The sequence below is a fragment of the Anser brachyrhynchus genome (genome assembly GCF_964034855.1).
Source record: "Anser brachyrhynchus genome assembly, chromosome: 22".
Classification (NCBI taxonomy): Eukaryota; Metazoa; Chordata; class Aves; order Anseriformes; family Anatidae; genus Anser; species Anser brachyrhynchus.
Window position 1 is genome coordinate 3,332,070 of NC_137715.1, and position 22,539 is coordinate 3,354,608.

Consider the following 22,539-nt stretch of genomic DNA (forward strand, 5'->3'; position numbering starts at 1 on the left):
CCAAAATAACTTTTCCCTTAAGTTTTGTTTTCCATTCACGGACACAGCATGACACAGCATGAAAAGTAGGACCGCTTACTATCTTTCATCTTTTCCTTTTAAGATTGTCGGTGACTTTTTCAAACACACAACAGCAGAGCATCCACCCTCTGCTGAGCTCTCACTGCAACCGGAGCCTCAGCCGCCTGAAGTTTCCTGCTGGCTGCCCCTTGTGTCTGTCCCCATGCCCAGCCCCACGGGTCCTCCGCAGGCTTCTGCTAGCTGCCGCCGTGTAGGCTGAACTAGTTGGGTGGTGTCCAACTTCCCCTATTGATTGGCTGTTTTATTTTTTCCTCATTAAGCCTTTGTGATGTTGATTGTTGCTAATTTGGAGGTTTGGTTGTTATGGCTCATAGCAAGTGTTTGTGGAAACATCTTTTTACAAACACCCCTCCCAGCACACCCTCACCCACACGGTAGGGCACACCTCAAGTTTCAGCTCCTGCTCCGTGTCAGTTCTGAAATGTCCCAGGAAGCGAGGCCTTCTGCGGCCTGGGGAAACTGAAATCGTTCACTGCAAAACTTGGTGGAGTCTCAGTCATGATAAGTTTAGCTTATTCTGATGAGAAGTCCTTTTCTCTTGAAGCTCATGCGTCTGTCTCCTGTACGAACAGCTACTTTGGCACACGGAGCTGTGGGGTTACATTCTGCCTGTTGGCTTCCAGTTGATGACGCCCGTGTTATAAGAACATTGCTGGGTTGTTCTGTGTAATTCTGCAGAAGGGCCTTTCCTTTCCTTTCCTTTCCTTTCCTTTCCTTTCCTTTCCTTTCCTTTCCTTTCCTTTCCTTTCCTTTCCTTTCCTTTCCTTTCCTTTCCTTTCCTTTCCTTTCCTTTCCTTTCCTTTCCTTTCCTTTCCTTTCCTTTCCTTTCCTTTCCTTTCCTTTCCTTTCCTTTCCTTTCCTTTCCTTTCCTTTCCTTTCCTTTCCTTTCCTTTCCTTTCCTTTCCTTTCCTTTCCTTTCCTTTCCTTTCCTTTCCTTTCCTTTCCTTTCCTTTCCTTTCCTTTCCTTTCCTTTCCTTTCCTTTCCTTTCCTTTCCTTTCCTTTCCTTTCCTTTCCTTTCCTTTCCTTCCTTTCCTTTCCTTTCCTTTCCTTTCCTTTCCTTTCCTTTCCTTTCCTTTCCTTTCCTTTCCTTTCCTTTCCTTTCCTTTCCTTTCCTTTCCTTTCCTTTCCCTTTCCTTTCCTTTCCTTTCCTTTCCTTTCCTTTCCTTTCCTTTCCTTTCCTTTCCTTTCCTTTCCTTTCCTTTCCTTTCCTTTCCTTTCCTTTCCTTTCCTTTCCTTTCCTTTCCTTACGCTTATTGCATCTTTTGTATTAGCTATTCCTTTCGTGTGGACTAAGCTCTGTGTCTTCCGTTCACAAGCAGGGCATGTTTGCTTCGTTTGAGCATCAGTGAGTATCCTTGGGCACAACGTACTTCACAGCTTGATGCTTGGTTACTGAAAGGAAGACGTGGTGCCGCTTTTCCCCCAGAATCCTTGCAGGTAACATGCCTCCAGAGTGATGACTGGCTCCTTAAAACTCGAGAAGCCTGATGGGTTCCCTGTGCCTGCACTCACTGGGATCAGGGAGAGATGTTATGGAGCAAATGGTTCCTGAAAGGAATGTTTTATTTCACATCGGCTGTCGGATGGAAGTCCTTTCCACCAGCCCTTTTATGAAATGGTAGTTTTCTCTGCAGTTATTTCTCATAGGATTGTCCACGCATCTGCAAGCATACTGAGCTAAGCAGAGGATTTTAGATAATGTTTTCTGCAAAATCCAGAAATAAGTGCTACCAGAGAGAACAAGGAGGACTGGAAAAATGGTAACATCGGTGAGATTTCAACAAACTCTGCAGGAAGCGCAAAGAACCCCAGTAGCACCTGTGAAACGGGACACAGAAACATTATGAAATTTCGGGCTGGAGCTGCTCGTTGCAGCATCGAGCTGCTGCTGCAGAAGCGCATCACGGCGCGGCCACCCGGAGCCGGCGTGCCCTTTGCTGACCCGCCCTGCGGTGCGGTGAGAACACAAGAAGTCATGAGGGCTTCCTCTGGCGTTGCCCCGTGGTGCCCTGCTTGTAGCCCACTTCACTTCCCCACCTCGGTGGTTCTGCTGGGCTCGCCGGTGCTGGAAGCAGGCACTGGCATAACTTCTGCCCACACTGAGAGCAGTTCTCAGCCGGCAGCAGCTGAGGAAAGCTGAGCAGCTAAGCAGGAGTCTTCATTTGTGGCCAGCAAATGTCCCCGACACACCTGGTGTTGGCCCTGCCTGATCGATGGCATTCAGGTGGAGTCTCAGCTGGGTTGGTTATGAGTACAAACTAACTCTTCTGGAGTCTTTTGCACTTGAGAGACCTCTGAAATGCTGCCTCGGAGAAGCTGTGATGCCTGTGCCTCCCACACGGGTATAGGAAAAGAGGCGTGGACTGAACTGCAAGCTGAGATTTAAAATTTGGGACTTGTTTTGAAACAGAATATTTTTTTTGGCACTGAGCATCCAGAATGGAGAAAACATACAGTCACAACGTACCCTCAGAGCCGAGAGTTTCGTGGCATTCAGGACAAGCTGCCCTTGTGCATTGACTGACATGCTTCAGGGCACAGCCAGAATGGAAGAGGGTGGAGGAGGAGGAGGAGGAGGAGGATGCTTTGAGGGCAGATGACGCCACAGCTGTTTGCAATGAGGTTTCTTCCCTTTTCCTGTGATGGAAACGTTACGAGCTGCTGCCCAGAAGAGGCTGGTGGACTATTTAAGCCTGAAAGGCTCTCCCAGTGTGGGCATGAATTCCCCCAGTGCAGACTGCAGGATGGCCACGTGCTGTGCAGCAGGGCAGACGTGTCCTGGCTGTAAGCAGGGGCCAGCAGAGAAGGAAGGGAGTCTCCTTCCTCTGGGGTGCAGGGGCAGGAGTAAGGGCTGGAAAAGCCCCTTTGGCCACCTGGAGGGTGGGCTTAGCACATGCAAGCTCCTGCCTGCTCCCATGGCACCATCATTTCTGTATTCACAAGCCTGCTTTGGGGTTTAGGAGAAGGCGCTGAGGCTGCTGAGCACTTCTGTGGGGTACGACTGCACCGGTACCCAGCCTTCGCTGTGCTTCAGGGTGATGAATCCTTTTCCGTCCTTCCTACCTCTGGTCAGATCTGTCAGGAGAAGTCCTTTTGCTTATGTTCCTACAGAGAAAAACCGTGGAAGATCTATCTGGGGAACGTGACTCATTCACTTAATTATACATTATAAACTAACTCCCATTATATAATCATCAAGCAATTTTATTAACACCAGATAATTCCAGGGGACGGTATTTCTCCATAGTAAAGAAGAAACCCAGTCCCTGCAGTATGACTCGGTTGGAGGGAGCACACTGTTCTCGTTCCGAGGACGGACACTGCTCTTCCACTGCGGACCAGCTGCCTGCTGCTTCGCGTGAAGCTGCTCTCCTCTCCATTACAATGTAAATGGCGAGATTTTGTTCTTATCTCAGTAAAATCCAGATGTTTGAAAACTGGAAAATCTGAGAAAAACTGATTCAGGTTAGTTGAATCATATTAGGGCTCGACCATGTTCATTATTTTAACAGTGCATCAGCTGAGAGTTCCATACAAAAGGTAATTGCTACCTAACGAGTCCCAGGTTTTTTCCTCTGTAATGAGGGCACAGAGGGCTTTGAAATCTGTTTTTCCCACAAGCACAGCTGGTGGTGCCTGGCAGCAATTCCCTCCCAAATTTTAGGGGGTTGAAAATGTCAGTACCAACTATTTCTAGCAAAAATTTCATTTTCTCTAAGTTCATTTTTGTATTAGAAGTTGTTGTGTAAAAAAACCTGTCCCATCCTTGTCCTACCAGTGAGATCGATGGCTGAGAAAGATACCGTGTTGTTCCCACAGCAGTTTGTACAGCTGCCACGAACCCAGCAGGAGCATCTTCAAATATTTTTAGCATTACTTAGCGGCACGGTACACAGAATGCGTCGTTCATTCTGCTTCTGCTTGTGTTTATTTATGGCCACATCTAATAAAATAAAGCAGCGCCTTTCCAGAGCTCCGAAAAATTCCATCGGGCCCATCTGCGTACGGCCGTTCCCTGCATGCCAAACCACTTCTTCAGAAGCGAAGGTTTTTAAAATACCTGTTTTGAAGTGGGGGAGCGAGGCCCCACCTCTGCTGCGCTGCTCTGCAAGGCAGGGTGTAGCCCTGGGCACCTGCCCGCGCCCCGAGACGCGCGGCCGGGGGGCTCGTTGTGCCTACAAGGCCCCCGCCCGGTGCTGCTGGCAGCCCGAGCACGGGGTGTTCCCCACCCACCAGCCACCCCGCAGCCCCCCCTGGTTTGGGGTCTGCGCTGTCCTAGCCAGCAAACAGCTCTCCAGCAGGAAAACAACCCATTCTTGCGTGCCGCCTTCTGGATCTGTTACTCATTCGGGATTGCAGGAACCAGTGCTGATGAAACCGTAAAGGGCACCTTCAAAAGCTCCACCACCCACCGGAACGATGGTGATTGTGATAGGAGCAGTAATTAGGTGAGTCAGAGCTGTGAGAGGGACTTGGACTGTACAAACCCTTTGTCGGGGACTTCGTTAGTTTGGGTCTGAGCAGCCCTTTGCGCAGCCGGCTCCGGGCTGCCTCTTTGGCAAGAGCTTGGCAAAGGGCTCGGAGCTGCAGCTCTGCCACCCTGCGGAGAGCCTGGCTGCCACCACACGCTGCAAAACAGCCCAGCACCGTCCGAAAAACATCCGTGGGTGTCAGCAAATGGGTGCAGCGAGTTTCGAGGTGGCTTCAGCCCTGGGCACAGCCACGCAGGGGAATGATGTGGGGTCTTCAAAGGCAGGAACAAAACCGCGTTGAGTCCTGCAAGTCACTTTGGCAGTATCAGGCCACATCAGCCTTGCTTGCCGTGAATGTGACCACTGAATAGAGCAGGCGGGTAGCTTCCGTCTGGGTGTTTGGCTACCGGCTCCCCCGCAGCACGCCTCTGCTCGGGCACCCGCTGGCAGCCACGGCAAGAGCCGAGAGCCCCCAGAGCTGCACGTCGGTGGCCTCCGGCCTCACCCGCGGCCCTGGCAGTGAGAAGTGATGTGTGGGGACTTGTGGGGACACCCGGGGATGTTGTGGGGACAGCTGGGGACACCTGGGGACGTTGTGGGGACACCTGGGGATGTGTGGGGACACCTGGGGACACGTGGGGATGTTGTGGGGACACCTGGGGATGTGTGGGGACACCCGGCGATGTTGTGGGGACACCTGGGGATGTCGTGGGGACACCTGGGGACACGTGGGGATGTTGTGGGGACATGGGGATGTTGTGGGGACACCTGGGGACACGTGGGGACATTGTGGGGACACCTGGGGATGTCATGGGGATACCTGGGGACACACGGGGACGTTGTGGGGACACGTGGGGATGTCGTGGGGACACCTGGGGATGTCGTGGGGACACGTGGGGATGTCGTGGGGACACCTGGGGACAAGTGGGGATGTCGTGGGGACACCTGGGGACAAGTGGGGATGTTGTGGGGACATCTGGGGATACGTGGGGACATTGTGGGGACACCTGGGGATGTCGTGGGGATGCATGAGGATGCGTGGGGACACCTGGGGACATCTGGGGACGCGTTCCTCCTGCGTGCTGGGGGCCTGGCCGGCCAGCACCCCCCTTCCCGAGCGCTCCACGTGGCAATTCGGGCATCGCCGGGCGTTAATGCCCGGTATCACGCCCCGATTTCATCGCCCACCGGCACCGCCCGCCCGGCCACTGCGGCTGCCGGCCGCCACCGGCCCCGGCCCTCCGGAGCCGGCCGGGCCTCCTGCAGCGAACGGCTGACCCCTGGCGGAGCCGGGCCGAGCCGAGCCGAGCCGTGCCCGTGTGCGCGTGCCCGTGTGCGCGTGCCCGTGTGCGCGTGCCCGTGTGCCCGTGTGCCCGTGCGCGCGTGCCCGCCGCTCCTGCCCGCGCCTCCCCGGCCGCGCCGCCAGGGGTCGCCGAGCTGCAGCTTTGGGGGAAACGCCCAGGGTTTGGGCTCCGAGGTTTTTGGTTTTTTTTCATTTCTTAATTTCTCGGCCACCCCGAAGTCTTTTTACACGTCTGTAGGCCTGAGACGTGTTCGTGCTGTGCTGGCGTGGGCTGTGAAATGGGCTTTGGGGTCATCTGCTTTTCCCGCAGGGGTTTTTCACTCGTTTCAGGCTTTTGGTCTTAAAGGGGCTAGGTTCAGACTGGGCATCAGGAGGAATTCTTCACTGTAAGGGTAGTGAGGCGCTGGGACGGGCTGCACGGAGAGGCTGTGCTGCTCCATCCCAGGAGGGGCTCAAGGCCAGGCTGGGTGGGCCTCGGCCAACCTGATCCGGTGGGTGGCGTTCCTGCCACGGCAGGGTTGGAGTTAGATGAGATTTAAGGCCCCTTCCAACCCAAACCGTTCCCTGATTCTGTGATCTGATTCCTGGGAGGAGCTGCCCGAGCCCTGCGCGGTGTTCGAAGTCGCTCTCTGGCTCCTGCTGCCAAAGCCACTTTGCTCCCCGTGGAGCAGATCCCAACCATTTCTGGGGCCCCTTGTGCGTGGCTTCCCAGCTTCTGCTGCTGGGGCCATTGCAGAGGCTGACAGGCCTGGCCGGGGATGTGGTTTGCGCCTGGACCGGCCCCTGCTTTGCTAAAAGAACTCAGTTTGCAGACACGGGTTTGTTGATTGCATCAGGCAGAAGCAAAGTTTTATTAGAGAAGGTTTTTCACCAGCAGGTACATGAGTGATCCTGACTAACTCAAGTAACTTCTAGGGATTGCAGCATTACAGAACAGAAGTAGCAGAACAGACAAAAGGGAGGCCCCTGCCAGGCCCCCTGAGATACATGGCAAAGCGTCGCACAATTACTTCTACTTTCTCTCCATAGAGGCGTGCAGTGAACAGCGAGTGTTCCTGTTTTGTCTGTGGGGTTCTCTGTACGTCACCTTCTAGTCCATGCATCCTCAATCACAAATTCTCCTGCAGGTCACTGGAGGAAAAAAATGAGAAACATTATTTTGATTCGGACAGAGACAAGATCTCTCGAATAACAACAAAAATTAGGCTGTGTAGTGCCCTTATTTCAAGAGCAGACTTTGTTAAGGAGGTGGCAGACAACCCAGGGAAACCCAGAAATTCCCTAAATAATTGTGTTTTGTTGGGAATTTGCAGTGACAAAGTTTCAGACTTGAGTTACAGTGGCAGACCCGTTGACCAAGCCCTGTTTGGCTGTCTTCTGCTTTACTTCCAGATCTTTTCCCTATGTCTCTCCCAGCTTTCTCCTCCTAGTCCTGCTGCTCCCTCCTGTCTCTCATCTGCTTTCTGCTGCTCCATTTCCATCAGAGCTCTGCTTAACATATTTCTTAGTGACACCGCCGATTTTGCACTGTAGTTAGATCCACCATAACATCCCATACCTGCATCACAGTAACTCTCTGGGAGTGCGTTAATAATGTCTTAGCAGATTGCGTTGCCTCCTGGCCTTACTACTAAGGAACAAACTGGAAAAAAATGTTTTCTTTTTGTGGAAACCGGACTCTTACCCTGTATGTCTCCGGTCTTGCAGGGTGGGACTTGCGGCTGGCAGTGGGAAGATGAAGTTGTAGTATAGGTGTGGCTTGTCCTAATGACTCCTCCTCCTACGCCAGTTCCTACTCCGATTCCTCCTCCGTGACTAGTGGGAGAAATTTGGTGAAAGAAATAGGCAGTTTTAGAAAGTTACTTGGCACTACCGAGGGCATAAAGTGTCAGACTATGTCTTTACAGGGGTTAGAAATGGCTGAGTATTTTACACAATGCTCTGTTTTTTCATTTTGCTTTCCATTTGTGCCCCCTTTTGCCATGGAAATGGCAAAGCATTGCAATTAATTTTGTTCTAGCAGCTCTCACCCATCTTATTACAGAAAAGAGATGGTGACAAACGCTAACATAATGCTAATAGCTACAGGGCTGGAAGATTTGGTTTCTCTGCTTTGCAGATCCCAAGGAGTAACTTTCAGTTCAGACTTCTTCACAGTAAGGTTGCTCATGAGACAGCTTTGTCATCTCAGCGAAAACATTAAGATGGGCCAAATGTGGTGTCAGATTCCAAATCCATAATTCAGATCCTTGATATTTTCCTTTATTCTGTAAAAGATTCAGGGATTTACGTACATAAGGTCCTGCTGTCCGCCTTCCAACAAGCAGCGGTAGGTCTGAATCTCCTGCTCCAAACGGCACTTGACATCCAGGAGGGTCTTGTACTCCTGGTTCTGGCACTCTATTTCCGCCCTAATTTCAGCCAATTGCTGCTCCACGCACGTGATCTGGTTCTGTAGCTCCCCGAGGAGTGTGTTGTACTGGCACTCGGTCTCAGCCAGAGAGGATTCCAGATTATTCCTCTGGTAAGCAGGACAACCAAACAAAGGAACAAGATTCATTTAAATGTCACTACGGAGCTTATTATTTCCAGTGCAGAAATGGAAGAGTTATTCACCCGTATCCTGGAAGAGTTATTCACCAGAACCCTGTCACAGCTGTAGGAGAGCACACCACCCACCTGGCTGAGCTGAGCCTGCAGATCGATTTCCAGGGCTTGCAATTGGCGTCTCAGTTCGGTGACCTGGTTGTTGCACGTCTCAACCTCCTGACCGCTTGTAATAACCTCCCGATTCACCTCCTCAATCTGCAAAGCACCAAGCGAGTGTAAAGACCTTCAGAGTGCGTCTGTGTAATTTGGATTTCTTTTACTGAAACAGAATACAGTGAGCAGCTAGCAAAACCAAAAGTGAGCACGGTGAGTTCCCTGTGAACTGGGCGTTAACCGCCGTCTTCAACTGCTTGCTCTTTTACAAATCGCATTAACCTCATGGCTATTAAGTCTCTTTAATCCGAATGTGGGGTATTTCAGTTCCAACACCACACCACAAGGCCTCGCGGCAAATGCTGCCGTTCCAGATGGGGCATAGCAAACTGGTCAGACAGGCCCGGGTCTCCTGTGGAACACAGGGTGTAAATGAGTGCTGAGCCTGGGCTTCATCGCAAAGGGCAACTGCTTATTTTCTCTGTGTCTGTTTTCTGAAATGCTCCTGTGCTCTGAAATGTGCTCGTCGGTTCGTTTCACAGCAGGCGTGTGTCGCTTACCTTGCACTCGTACCAATCCTCAACTTCCTTGCGGTTGCGCGCTATCAGTGTTTCATACTGGCATCTCAAATCCTCCAAGATTTGCCTGAGATCTGGTCCAGGGCAGGCATTGACCTCCACACTCACATCTCCAGTCGATTGTTTCCTCAGACAATTCATTTCCTGGAAATATAACCCAGATCAGACACATTTTGGCTTTTAAAACAGCATAGAAGAGCAGAGCTCGGTGGCTGAGAACAGCGCTCCCTGCCTGGCATGCCTCCCAGCTGTGGCTGTGAACCACTGAAAGATGGTGCAAGTGTTTTCCCCAACAAATCTGTTGGGTAATCTCTTTTCTCACCCACTGCAGTCAGCAGCAACTTTCACCCCCTCTGGCTCTCCCAGTGCCAGTCCCAGAGAGGAGCAGCTGCCTCGGCCTGAGCTCCTGCACCACCCAGCAGGCAGGCAGGTCTGAACCCCAGACCTGTTTGATGGGAAAGCTGTGGTATGGCTCGGCTCATCTTTACTTCTACATTCAGATCTTGTAGGCAAAACCTTGTATGCCAGGGCTGTGGTGCTCCTAGAGGAGCAGGAGCCTACCTCCTCGTGGTTCTTCTTCAGGCAGCAGAGCTCCTCCCGCAGCGACTCCAGCTGTGCCTCCAGGTCAGACCTGCAGAGAGTGAGCTGATCCAGGACTTGGCGTAAGCCGTTAATGTCAGCCTCCACGCTCTGGCGAAGGGCCAGCTCCGTCTCGTACCTGGTTTGTGAAAAAAAAAAAAAAAGGCAGAAAATCAGAACTGGAACATCTCACGCGCACTCAGCTTCTGCAAAAATCTCCTCTTCCCATCTGCCTGCTCTGTACCTCGCTTTGCTGGCTAAGCTGGATGCACTGTGTGTTAGATTTCTGCCCTGCACTTGGTGTCTGTTACGTGCCAGCTATTCTTCCCCATCTGTCTTTCTCCCCTTTCTCTGTGTTTGGTATCACTCACCCAGCTGCATTTCTGCTTTGGTGATCCCGATCTGCACTGGTCTGTGATGGAAATGCACCCAGTATACCACTACGGGCCACTCCCTGCAGTGTCAGTCCCAGGCCCTAACCACCAAACACCATTGCCCAATGTTTTACCCAAGAATACTAATTATGGGATGTCTGATGACCAAGAGCAAAATGCCTTTCATCACTCCATCCTGCCCTAATGTGTTGCAGGAGACTTGTCTGCAGTCTCTGCATGGGGTGAGCTGGGGCTCCGCGAGTGGGATGCGAAGAAGCAGGGAGGAGGCAACGGGGTGCATCGGCATGGAGGGGCACTCACTTCACACGGAAGTCATCAGCAGCCATCCTGCTGTTATCAATGTCCAGAATGATCTTGTTGTTATCAATGGTTGCGCAGACAATCTGGAAAAGAGCAGAGCGTGAGAGATGGCTCCCTTCTCTCTGCTGCAGTAGTCTACAGGTGTACCTAGGGCACAGTTAAATATTAGCTCTTTACAATTTCCTTTTTCCATCACCTTTCTACTTAAATTGCTTTGTTCCTTGAGCAGAGCAGCTGCAGGAGGTTGCTGTGCCTCCTTGACTAGCAGGCAGTAAAGAAGAGAGGATGCGAGTTAGAGAGCTGTGAGAGGGGAATTCCCAGTTTCAAGGTGTGAAAGGAAAGTTCCAACGATGCTTCACAAAGAGGTGAGCATAAAGAACCTTCCTTGAGACATCAAAGCTCAGCTGACATTTAGGGTGGCTTGTTCTTGACTTCAAGCTTAAGGATTTTCAGGGAGGGCAGTTGGAAGGTACCTTTAAACCTAAAGATCATCTGCAGCTTTCACTGGGGACATATTAGTATCAGGCTCTTTGTGCCACCACTGCAACCAACGGACTTTTTTCACTCAACTTTTTTCACATAGCATTTATAATGCTTTGTTTGATACAGCATTTGCTATGTGTGCTTTCCTCTTGCTCTACAGTTCTCATCGCTTTGCCTTTCTACAGGGCTGACACCACTGCATTTCATCAGAGCACAGTTGGTAATATTAAACTGTACAGCCAAAACACAGCGTAACAAGGCATCCTTCTTCCTTTTAAAGAGTATTATCCTACCTATGTCACCCTGCAGTATGCGCCTTTGATACTCACTCAACAGTGTCATAGAGGAAATTGCTACAATTTATGATTTGCAAAGACATTTTACAGCAGTAAAAATATCTTAAACAATTGCAGTAAGTTCTAGATGCAAAATAAGACATGAACCTTAACAATGACAGGAACAACTGGAAAATGGGATTACCTGATTCTGAAGGTCTTCAATTTCTTTGTAATAGCAGCTGTAGTCCCGGGGCTCGCAGGAGAGGCCCTGTGTAGCATACCACTCTCTGATTCTGCATTCCAGTTCAGCATTTTCCTTCTCCAAGCACTTCACCTTGTCCAGATAGGAAGCCAGGCGATCGTTGAGGTTTTGCATGGTCACCTTCTCATCGCAGGATGAAAGCAAACAGTCGCCACCAAGACCACCAACAACCACACCGCCTCCAAGGCCAAACCCGAGGCCATTGCCATAGCAGTTGCCACCTCCATAGCTCCCACCAGCCAAGCTACCAACACTCAGTCCCCCTCCATAATTCACTCCACCGCAGTAGCTCCTTCCAGAAAAGCCTCTGCCACTGCCTATCCCATAGGAAGAAATCCGTGCTCCACCACCACCACCAATGATACAGCTGCCACCACTGCTCCTGCCTTTGCTAGACACAGTAATAGTCTCCTTAATGTTGCAACTCATGGCGACAGCAGTTGGAAATGCAAGCAGAAGCCCAAAGCAAGTTGCACAGCTTGATATTGAATCAGACTGCGAGTTGTCCGCTGCCACGAAACTCTATTTATACCTTCCACAGTGGGTGTCACCACTGGCTCCTCTTCCCATAAGGCTGGCTACTCTAGCCATTGGTGCCAAGAATAATTTCTCAAAGGGAAGTTTCCTTTCAAGATTCCCCATAGACAAGGAAGATACTTTACATGTCTCTTGCTTATTTCAAAAATACATTAGCAATAATGTTTTATGAATCATCAGCTTTTTGTTTATGATGCAAACTTTACAACATTAAGCCAGGAAAAACACTGTCCTAAATTATATACCAGGAAGAAATCATTAAAGGTTATTGCATCAAAGAGCTCTTTATCTCTCATTAATTTATTTTCATCTTATTTTGAGTTGAATAAGCAGTTTTCTTACAGGGTGCTGATGCTTGAATATGTAAGATGAAAAAGAAAAAATACATACGAAGTTTGACTCTCGAATGATGTATGAGGAATGATGTAAGAACTTTGTGGAAAGATCAGAGACAGAAAGATTAACCTTTAAATCTCTTCAATGGCGAAATAACAATTCCCAAAAACTCAGCTAAGAGACGTGACGCTGTGGAATGGGCTCGTAATGGCCACGGACGAAAGATTCTTCATTTGTGATTTGGGCTCTCCGGCAGTTCACAAAGGGTTTGCTTCTTTATATGGAAAGCATAAAATAACATCCTAGGACTTTAAACATTGTCCTGCCACTCAGTGAAAGATGTTTTTTTTTTTTTTTTAAACACTGAATGGGGCTGGAAACATCCCATGGGCAATGTCTCTGTCAATATGTGCTACATGCTTCTGAGACGTTTGAGACCACTGTTCTAGGAAATATGAAGACAGAATTGCTGATGAAGCTGGCGGAGCTATTGTTACCCACTACAGTTCTGGACTGGTTTGGAAAAGAAGGATTAAATAAAACCAGAGGTTCTTCTCTAACCCTAATGTCTCCAAATCTTAGCTAGGCAGAGAAAGAAAAAAGCAAAAATCCTTCCACTCGTCTAACATCAAAATATCCAGGCTAAGCTCATTTTCCTGAGATATTTGGCTAAGACACAAGTGCAATGGCCTTCTCTGTAGGGAGAACCTGTTTTTAGCCACCGTTGAGCAAGAGGCAGGCATTCCACGGCTCCCTGAAACTAACCGTTCCCTGTAGGAAATTCTCCAAGCCTGCTTCCCCAGAGAACAAGTGACATGAAACTCCTGCTCACATCCCCACTCCACGTCAGGACGGCAGATTGGTGTAGCTGTTATGGCAAGTAAATAATCCCATTTACTGAAGGACTGAAGTGTCCCAGTATTCGTGGATTTTACCATCACTTATTGCTCTTGCTCTAGTTATTCCTTTGTAAGGATGCCTCCTCTTATCTCTGCATCCTTGGATGTCACTGTGCCAGCAGTGAAAGCTGGCAGTATTCCTGTGATATCTCCAAGTAGGCTGGAGACAGAGTTGTGGAGGCACTTGCTCCAAGTGCTTTACTCAGAGACGAGGAGCACGCCTCTGGCAGAGTCTGCGGAAGCTGAACCCAGGTCTCCTGGATCCGTCTGCAGTGCCCAAACGTCAGCCTGCCCTTCCTTCCACCGTGTGCTCTGCGCAGTGCCTAAATGCAAAGGAGCCAAGCTAAGAATAGGTAAAAACTTTAATAAAAAGTTACTGTGCATAGAAAGGAATATCTGAATTTCATTACTAGGACTAGAGAGCATAATTGGAGTCAGGGTGTGGTGGCAGGAATGAACCGAAACTGATGTAATGTTGCATTGCTTGAAGCTTTGCCTGTCCTGCGTATGATTCCTCAGGAGTTTCCCAATAGCTGTCTGCAGCAAGCATCTTTCCTGAGTGAGCACACATTCCTTCCTCTCCTTCACAGTTATCATTTTAGCACATCAGAATAATGCAGGCAGAAACATGGGACTTATGCCTTTGTGGGAGCGGAGGACGTCTACATGCTTATTGTGGTAATTGCTGCAGAGAGGATGGCTCCTGCCCCTGGGAGCACGCTGGTCCCCGGGGGGACCTTCCCCTCGGACCCTCCTCTTTGTGCCTCTGCCCAGGATCCTTGCGTGGAGCGCTCTTGCCCTCTGTTTTGCTATTTTTCCTTTTTTTCTTCAAGAAACGGGTGCGCTAGTTAAGCTGAGATAAAATGAAATCACTGCTCTGAAGATCCCTTAAAAAAAAACCAACCCTAAGCTTTCCCTCCTTATTTTCATTCAGTTGTGTGCGCTCATAAGCTTCCTGGGTCTAGTCTGCGTGGCACAAAGAAGTATGGAAATCTCATGGAAATGTAATTTCCAGCCCAAGGCTCGCAGCTCCATAATTTGCAGCTCCCTAATGTATGGGTTGTTTCCAGGGTGGTTGCTGCTGGGGAACTGTTTATCCCAAGCCACCTTCTCATGAGCGGCTTCCCAGACGCATCCCGACTCGTAGGTCCGGTGTCTTAGGATCTGAGTCTGTAGGTCCCTGGAGGCTTTCCAGAGGCATAGGCATAACCTCAGGATCATTGGAGTCCTGCGGCCCGTGTCATTAGGTCTCTTTCACCTCTCAGGAATTTAGGACAGCTCCTTTGTGAAAGTGCGTGCGTTGTTCCTGCCGGACCTTGTGCGCCGGGTGGGAAGGCCTTTGATGTGAGTACAGGGAATCCGACGGAGCAGCTAGATGTCAGTAGCAGGTCACAAGAGAAGGAGGCTCCCCAGCTGGTGGGAGTCAGCTGGGGCTCCCAGAAGAAAGTAGCAAGCTTTTCTCCTTTGGGGGTAGCCCGGAGTTTCCAGAAGACTGAAAACTGGAAGCGTGTCTGTACAATGCCCTTGTATTATTAGAGGAAGACTGGCAGATTGGGAAAGGTCAAGACCAGAAAGGACACTTACCAAGGCCAAGAAAGGGGTTATGTCTGTCTTTGCACTGAACAAGGCAGGAGAATACAAAGGGAAAGGAACGTGGAAGGAAGTCCTTCCAACTTCTTCTCAGCTGGAGCTCTGAGAGCAACTGGGATATACACAGAGGAGTCCAACCACTGGAAAGTTTCCATTATAACCACGATAAGTCTCTCTCTCAATCTGCTGGGAAGCACATGCCATACATGTCTACCAAGGGATTCCTGCATCAAGTCCGAGACTTTCCCTAGGACTGGAACTTGTCTTTAAAGAAGACTTGATTTAGAGTCTTGGTTTAAAAACATCTACTGATGGCAGCTGTTCTGTGTCATTTTGCAGTTGTTCCAGTGCTGAATTTTCTTATTTCTTTTTATTTGTTATCATGCTCTAGCCGCCGGATAGTAATGGTTTTAGTGTCTCATAGATAAAATCAAATAACTACCACTTACTCATCTCTCCATGCACTTCTACAGCAGGAGAAGGGCATCCTTCACCTCCCTGAACACTGATGGTGGAATTTCTTCAGCCACTTGCTGCCTGTGAGCCTTTGAGAGGCTACCGGCCTGGAAGGTTCCAGGTAGTGTTAAATCTATTTCTGTAGCAACAGAGAAATCAGTTTCTGTATAAGAGGGGAGGCTGGAAAAGAGTGCCACACTAGACTGTACATGTGGTCCTGAAGTGTTTCTGTCTTTATACCCTTTCTCTTTCTCCCCGTGAGGATGACTGCTTCGTAATCTGCAGCTTGGGACAGCAAAGGAATTACCAGGTGGGGGTTGCCTTGCCAAGTCACCCTGTGAGTGTCACTCTTTCCGTAACAGCCACATCGCAGTGCTCCAGAAGTGAAAGCAACCGTGGCCAGTGCTTTAGCTGTAAACCTGCAGGGTGGAGTGAGCGCATAAAACCAGTCACTGCGGGGTTTTCTGGTCCAGCAAACAGGGTAATCCTCAAAACCTCCTCCAGCTCCTAATGGCTTTTAACTGAAAATTCCCCAAATGCAGACTGACCCCGTAAGCTTGCCTCAGACGATGCCCGTGGCTGCACCCACCAAAAGAGCTGCAGGGCTGAGTTACCAAACTGCTGCCCTCGCTTTTCTGCCCAGGTCAGCGTCAGGACACACGCACGCTGCCCGCCCGCACTGACTCCGCACCAGCTACCTCTGCTCTTTGGGGGCAGAGGAGGGGGTGATCTTTGCATGTGAGGTTTAAGAAATAATGGCTGTGTGTATCGAAAGACTCTAGCTGGCTTTTTTCTCTATCGTACTCTCTGCTGAGCTGCACTTTTTCAGCCCCCATCCTGCCCCCTCCGGTTCTGCAAAGAAGGTGTGATAAGCGTAAAGGTGCTCCTTCGGCAGTTTCTGATGCTCGGGTTGAAACTGCTTGAAACAGAAGGACGCCTGGTCAGTGACTCAGTCCCCAAGTGAGAATAGGTAGGAAATTAACTTTTTGCCACCACTCCTTTTCTCAGGGGAAGGTCCCTGTAATATGAAAGGGCTGGGTCTGGGCAGAAGCCATCTCAGCAGAAATTAAATCAGTTGTGGGACCAAGATCTCCGGGCTGGATGGTGAAGTGTGAGCGGGCACAGCCCAGACGCGCCACCCGGGGCTGAGGCACTCTCTACCTGTCCCATCACTGACTTTCTGCCAGTTCTCTTTATTCTCCTATATACTTTTCTGTAATTGTGCTTTAGCAAAGCACTCTGCGGGAGGAACGCAGGCATCTGCCTGCAGGGGCTGCCCGGGAGGAGCTGCCCGAGCCCTGCGAGGTCTGCGAGGCCGCTCTCTGGCTCCCGCTGCCAAAGCCGCTTTGCTCCCCGTGGAGCAGATCCCAACCATTTCTGGGGCCCCTTGCGTGTGGCTTCCCAGCTTCTGCTGCTGGGGCCATTGCAGAGGCTGACAGGCCTGGCCGGGGCTGTGGTTTGCACCCGGACCGGCCCCTGCTTTGCTAAAGGAACTCAGTTTGCAGACACGGGTTTGTTGATTGCATCAGGCAGAAGCAAAGTTTTATTAGAGAAGGTTTTTCACCAGCAGGTACATGAGTGATCATAGTACTGGTTAACCCCAGTAGTAGTCATGGTGGCTGGGCACACGCAGCAATACAGACTGGAAAAAGCAAATAGCAAAATAAAGCAGAATGTGGCCCAGCGCTCTGCTCATCCCTCTGACACATTGCTTAGCACCGCTGAGTAATACAGAAGAGCACGTTCCTTGCTCTTTGCAGAGGCATACAGTAAATATTCTCTCTCTTTATCCATGGCTCTGCTGCAGGGATCTCTTGTTGTACACTCTCATTTCTCTGCTTAATCACAAATCCTTCTGCAAGGCACTGGAGAGATCAAAGAAAACATTACTTTGTTTAAAGCAAGAACAGATTCTTTCCCGCGCTGTCATGCCGCACACATACGCAGCACGATCATCTCACAAGCCAGCTCAGCTGGAATTTCAGATAAATACCGGCCCTTCCCAGAAAGGCCCGGTTGCTGCCTGCTTGTCAGGGACAGATGTGCTCCGAGGCTGCCCTTTTACACAGGGGTGCCAAAGGTGGGAGCTGCAGACCCTGCACCCGCAGCCACCGGGATGAGGGAGTGGCACCAGGGTCCCCACCAGCTCCGTGCCCCTGCTCACACTCATTCTGGTGGGCCAGCTGCCACCACGGTCATGTATTTTGCTTTCAGTTTGGCTGGAAGTTTCCCCCTGAAACAGTACTAGTAATTTTCTACCCAAATCCCCATCGTTCCTGCTTCTTTTTCAGTTTTCAGGGCGCTCCTTTCTCCTGCTCTCCCTTTGCCCTAGATTTCATGCTGGTCCTTCCTCTGTGTTCCCTGCCTGTCTGCGGCTTGCCTTTGCTGGCTCTCTCCTCCTGTCTCTCCCTCTTCTTCCTCCTCACTTTTTGCAGTTCTTGTGCTTCCTAGCAGACTGACAGCTACTGCCTGATTCCTGAAAGCGCTCTCTGTAGCCACTCCTCTGCCTTTCCCAGTAGCCTCACAATAAAACAATAAATACCCCCTGTAAACTGCATTGGAAAGGCCTTTGTTGCTGCCTGTCCGTGTTGCGCTAGGAAGGAGAGGACTGTGGAAGTCTTGCCGTGTTGCAGTGCTTACCTTGTATCTCCGCAGCTGCACAAGATGGCATCTGGGAAGACGAAGTGTAAGTGTGGCTTGTTCTAATGATACCTCCTCCTCCTATTCCACCTGTTCTTGCAACTCCTCCTCCTAGCCCTGACGATTGACTGATTCCTCCTTGCTGACTGTGGGGACAAGAAAGTGACATTTAGTGAAGGATTTGTCAGATAAATCAGAAGTACGGTTTGTTCGTTGACCCTTCTGCTCTCAATCTGTTTTCCTCTTGGGCATAAAATGGGCAGGAAGCTGCAGGGAGCTCTCTTCTCCTGGCAATGCCTGGCGCAGGGTAGGGAAGCAGATCATCCCCGCTGTCTTCCAATCAGCCCAAATAAGTGAGGAAGGGAAAGGAGCTGGAAGAAAGCCCCCACCTGTAGCTCACTTTGAGGTTGTTTTAAAATACCCAGGACATGGCTATCGTGTCTCTTGGTGTGTCTCGAGGATACTCACATGAGGTCCTGCTGGCCGCCCTCCAGCAGGCAGCGGTACGTATGGATCTCCTGCTCCAGGCGGCACTTGACGTCCAGCAGGATCTTGTACTCTTGGTTCTGGCACTCCATTTCCGCGCGCAGGTCGGCCAGCTGCTGCTCCACGCACGTGATCTGGCTCTGGAGCTCAGCAAGGTGGTTGTTGTAGCGACACTCTGTCTCAGCCAGGGATGCTTCCAGGTTGTCCCTCTGAAGAAAGACGTGTGGCGTGTTAGAAATACAGCATGGGAAGCACTGCATTGAACTACAGATCCTTCCACCAAAGCAGAACCGTGCAGCAGCTGAGCTGCGCAGCGGCGCACCACCCACCTGGCTGAGCTGAGCCTGCAGATCGATTTCCAGGGCTTGCAATTGGCGTCTCAGTTCGGTGACCTGGTTGTTGCACGTCTCGACCTCCTGACCGCTTGTAATAACCTCCCGATTCACCTCCTCAATCTGCAAAGCACCAAGCGAGTGTAAAGACATTAAGGGAATGTTCCAGTGTAAGTCAGGCTGAGGATTAAGGAAAGAGCAGAGGAGCTAGTGAAAAGCACGGAATGGGAAGAGTTTGGGTGAAGTCTCTCATCCTAATGAAGTAAACCCTGCATGTAATTCCTCTTCTAATAGTGCCACTGTCCAGTCCTTCCCACTCCTCATCTGCTTTGTGAAGAGCTCCTGCCTCGAGTCTTAATGACATGTGGCAGAGAGGCGGTGTCCCCAGTGGCACTTGGTCAGCTGAAATCAGTGCCAAATACTGTTGTTTTTGCTTAAGTTAAATAAGTGTGGAAGCATTGCCTGGAAAAGTCAAAGCTGAATAAATTTGCTCACCTTACACTCATACCAGTCCTCAACTTCTTTGCGATTGCGTTCGATCAGTGTTTCATATTGGCACCTCATCTCCTCCAGGATCTTTCTGAGGTCTGGGCCAGGGCAGGCATTGACCTCCACGCTCACATCTCCAGTCGATTGTTTCCTCAGACAGTTCATTTCCTGCAGAAAATCAGATCATTTTTTTAAAAAAACAAGGAAAACAACTGCGAGAGCCTAGTTCCCCTGTAGGGAAGAGCGGAGCCCCTGGCAGAGCCCCTCTCTGGTGGGCGTTCTCAGCTCCTGGGTGGCGCGCGCCGTCTGCATCCATCACTTGCAGCAGAGGAGAAGAAACCCATCCACAGCCAGCGGTGGATGCAATTAGCAATTAACGCTTTTTGCTGGAGAGGAGCAGGAGCCTACCTCCTCGTGGTTCTTCTTCAGGCAGCAGAGCTCCTCCCGCAGCGACTCCAGCTGTGCCTCCAGGTCAGACCTGCAGAGAGTGAGCTGATCCAGGACTTGGCGTAAGCCGTTAATGTCAGCCTCCACGCTCTGGCGAAGGGCCAGCTCCGTCTCGTACCTGAGAGAGAGAAAGGAAGCAAGACAGAGTAGTCAGAGCCTGACCCCACCATCCGCTCTTTTTTTTGACGTGCCCGTCCACCTTTCTTGCAGTGGTTTCCTAGCTAGCCTCCCAGGACACTAGGGAAAGCAATCTGGGCTTGCTCTGTCAAAGCCTGCCCTCAATCCACTTTCTCTGGAGCTTTCTCACCGGGGCGGAGGTGTCACTCACCGCGTTTCCGTGCTCCGACAAGAAAAAAAAACAAAAGCTTCCCTTCTGCAAGGCACCGTGTGCCAGGATGGCAGCTCAGGTGAACCCGCGCCCATCCCTGTCTGCGAATCCCTGCAGCTGCTTTCTAAAAACCTCTGATCTCCGCACAAAACCCTGCTGTTGCCCCAACCTGGAAGTGCCACCAGTGAAGGCAGCTCCAGAGGCACTGGATGAGAGTTTTCCTCGTAGCCTCCAGCCTGTCCTGAGCACGGGGTCACAGGGGACCTGGCCAAGAGCTCCTCGCCGCGAGGCTTAAGGTGGGGGCGCGGGGCCAGAGGCAGGGGTGCTGGGTGCTGGGGGGTACTCACTTCACTCGGAAGTCATCGGCTGTCATCCTGCTGTTATCGATGTTCAGAATGATCTTGTTGTTGTCTATGGTTGCGCAGACAATCTGGAAAAGAGCAGGATTTTTTACTCAGTCCTGAAATCTCTTCCCTGTATCCTCAGGCTCAGGTGTGCCCAGAGCAGACCCCGAGCTCTCCCTTCTCTGATGCTGGCTGCCAGGCGTGGGGCAGCTGAGCTTGGCAGTCACAGGGGTGAGTGAAGTACCGTGGAGGCATTAAAATTATAAAACACAGTTCAGATGCAGACAGCTAGGGAACTATAATTGGTGCTGTCCAGAGCCTGCCACGATCCACCCAACCTTTTAAGTCTAAATCTCACTTTCATGGATAAGAGATACAAAAGCTTTGTTCTGAGACGTAATTATAAGTCTGTCTCATTCTGTCTGTTTCCTGGATTCTTTTCGCTTTATTCTTCGTTGTGCATTGACATCCTAGAATTTTTGCCAAATACACTTTGCAGGAAAATGTTTTTAATTTTAAATTGCACACTCAAAATGCATTCAGGCAACGCTCTCCTTGTTCTTGTTATTAATTACACGTCCAATACATCCCAGTTCTGTGTGAAAGAGTAAAATTTTTAAAAAAAAGAAATAATTTTGAACTGGAAATCTGCAAGACTGGTGACAGCATAATGTATATTCACGTTACTCATTATTTATTTGTTGTTTAGTTGTTTTCTTGGCATACATCTATTTAAACATCTTGGCACAGATCTAGTTCAGAAAGACTACTGAGCCAAGCAAGTTGTATTCTGTGAACCTAACACTTTCCCTTTCAAATATATCTGATGGATAAAAGCAATGGAAACAGTCCAAGCACTCAAGACTTTTACATTTCAGCTCTAGGGCTTTCTACGGGCAGTTGTCTTAATGTCTGTTTACAAAAAGCGTTGTACAACAAGGAAATGTTACTCTCGATAACTGCAGTAAGTTGTGAATCAACGGCGTGAGAGAAGCTTCCGAGGGAGAAAGCAGCTGAGAAATGATGTTACCTGGTTTTGAAGATCTTCTATCTCTTTATAATAGCAGCTGTAGTCCCGTGGCTCACAAAAAGGGCCCTGCTTGGCGTACCACTCCCTGATTCTGCACTCCAGGTCAGCATTTTCTTGTTCCAGGCACCTCACCTTGTCCAGGTAAGAAGCCAGGCGGTCGTTAAGGTTCTGCATGGTGACCTTTTCGTCACCAGAAAGAAGAATGCCATCACCAGCAAAGCCACCTCCAACTACCCCTCCACCAAGACCGATACCAATGCCACCTCCAATGCCACCGCCGAAGCGGGCACTGCCACCGCTGAATCCAATGCCCGGACATCCTCCGAGGACGGCGGCTCCTAAGCCACCTCCATAGTTTCCACCAACCAAGCTGCCAGTGCTCAGTCCTCCTCCGTAACTCACACCACCACAGTAGCTTCTACCAGAAAACCCTCGGCTACCACCTATCCCACAAGTCGTGTATCTTCCAGAAGAGACTGAGGAGATCCGTGCTCCTCCACCACCACCACCGCCACCAATAACACAGCTGCCACCGCTGGTCCTGCCCCTGAGCGAGCCAGTTGTCTGCTTAATACTACAACTCATTTTGAGGACAGCTGCAGATCCAACCCAAAGCCCAAAGCAAGATGCACAGCTTGATATTGAATCAGACTGCAGGTTGTTTGTTGCCGCAGATCTCTATTTATACCTTCAAAACGGGGTGCCACCTATAGGGTGTTTCTTCTTCCCACGGGGCTGGCTAGTCTTGCTGTTTATGCCAGGAATAAATAGCCCATAGGCAGTTTCCCTCTAGAAATCCCAGTTCACAAGGAAGATACTTTACATGTCAGCAGCTTATTCCAAAAAGTAAAATAATGTTTTATGAGTCATCAGCTTTTTGTATGATGCAAACTTTACAAGAAGTCAAGAAAAAAAGTTGCCCTAGATTATGTACAAAGAAGAAACATTGGTATTTATAACATCAAAGTCCCTTTTATCTTTTATTAATTTGTATTTATTTTATTCTTAGTCCAATAAACATTTTTGTATCACATGCTATGGTGCAGTGTGTGGAATAAAAATGGGAAGTTAATATAAATTCACACTTCTGAAAAGCATGAATAATAGCGACTGTAGTAGTGAAAAGGCGGGGGATATCATGATGTAGGTGTCTGCCACCTGGCACAATTAAAGACAGTAGGTCTAATACA

The 22,539-nt window shown here is 49.9% G+C and overlaps 2 protein-coding genes and 1 long non-coding RNA gene across 3 annotated transcripts in view; 1 reads left to right on the plus strand and 2 right to left on the minus strand.

Moving 5' to 3' along the window:
* The window catches only part of LOC308181484, a 129,846-nt gene that overhangs the window by 106,589 nt on the left and 718 nt on the right, over nucleotides 1-22,539 (plus strand). Inside the window, exon 3 of the long non-coding RNA XR_013941474.1 lies at nucleotides 1,509-4,530. This is a non-coding gene — a long non-coding RNA (uncharacterized lncRNA). The remainder of the gene's footprint in view (nucleotides 1-1,508; nucleotides 4,531-22,539) is intronic.
* Nucleotides 6,677-11,935, minus strand: LOC308181472 (keratin, type I cytoskeletal 19-like). The gene is made up of 8 exons (XM_080564804.1): nucleotides 11,376-11,935; nucleotides 10,413-10,495; nucleotides 9,700-9,856; nucleotides 9,121-9,282; nucleotides 8,537-8,662; nucleotides 8,152-8,378; nucleotides 7,542-7,672; nucleotides 6,677-6,988 (listed from the first exon to the last, which is right to left on the minus strand). Exons 1-8 carry the CDS (start codon nucleotides 11,862-11,864, stop codon nucleotides 6,963-6,965), a joined length of 1,401 nt encoding a protein of 466 aa, XP_080420930.1. The 5' UTR covers nucleotides 11,865-11,935; the 3' UTR covers nucleotides 6,677-6,962.
* On the minus strand, nucleotides 16,766-22,009 carry LOC308181471 (keratin, type I cytoskeletal 19-like). The gene is made up of 8 exons (XM_080564803.1): nucleotides 21,350-22,009; nucleotides 20,323-20,405; nucleotides 19,609-19,765; nucleotides 19,207-19,368; nucleotides 18,709-18,834; nucleotides 18,362-18,588; nucleotides 17,894-18,039; nucleotides 16,766-17,118 (listed from the first exon to the last, which is right to left on the minus strand). Exons 1-8 carry the CDS (start codon nucleotides 21,932-21,934, stop codon nucleotides 17,093-17,095), a joined length of 1,512 nt encoding a protein of 503 aa, XP_080420929.1. The 5' UTR covers nucleotides 21,935-22,009; the 3' UTR covers nucleotides 16,766-17,092.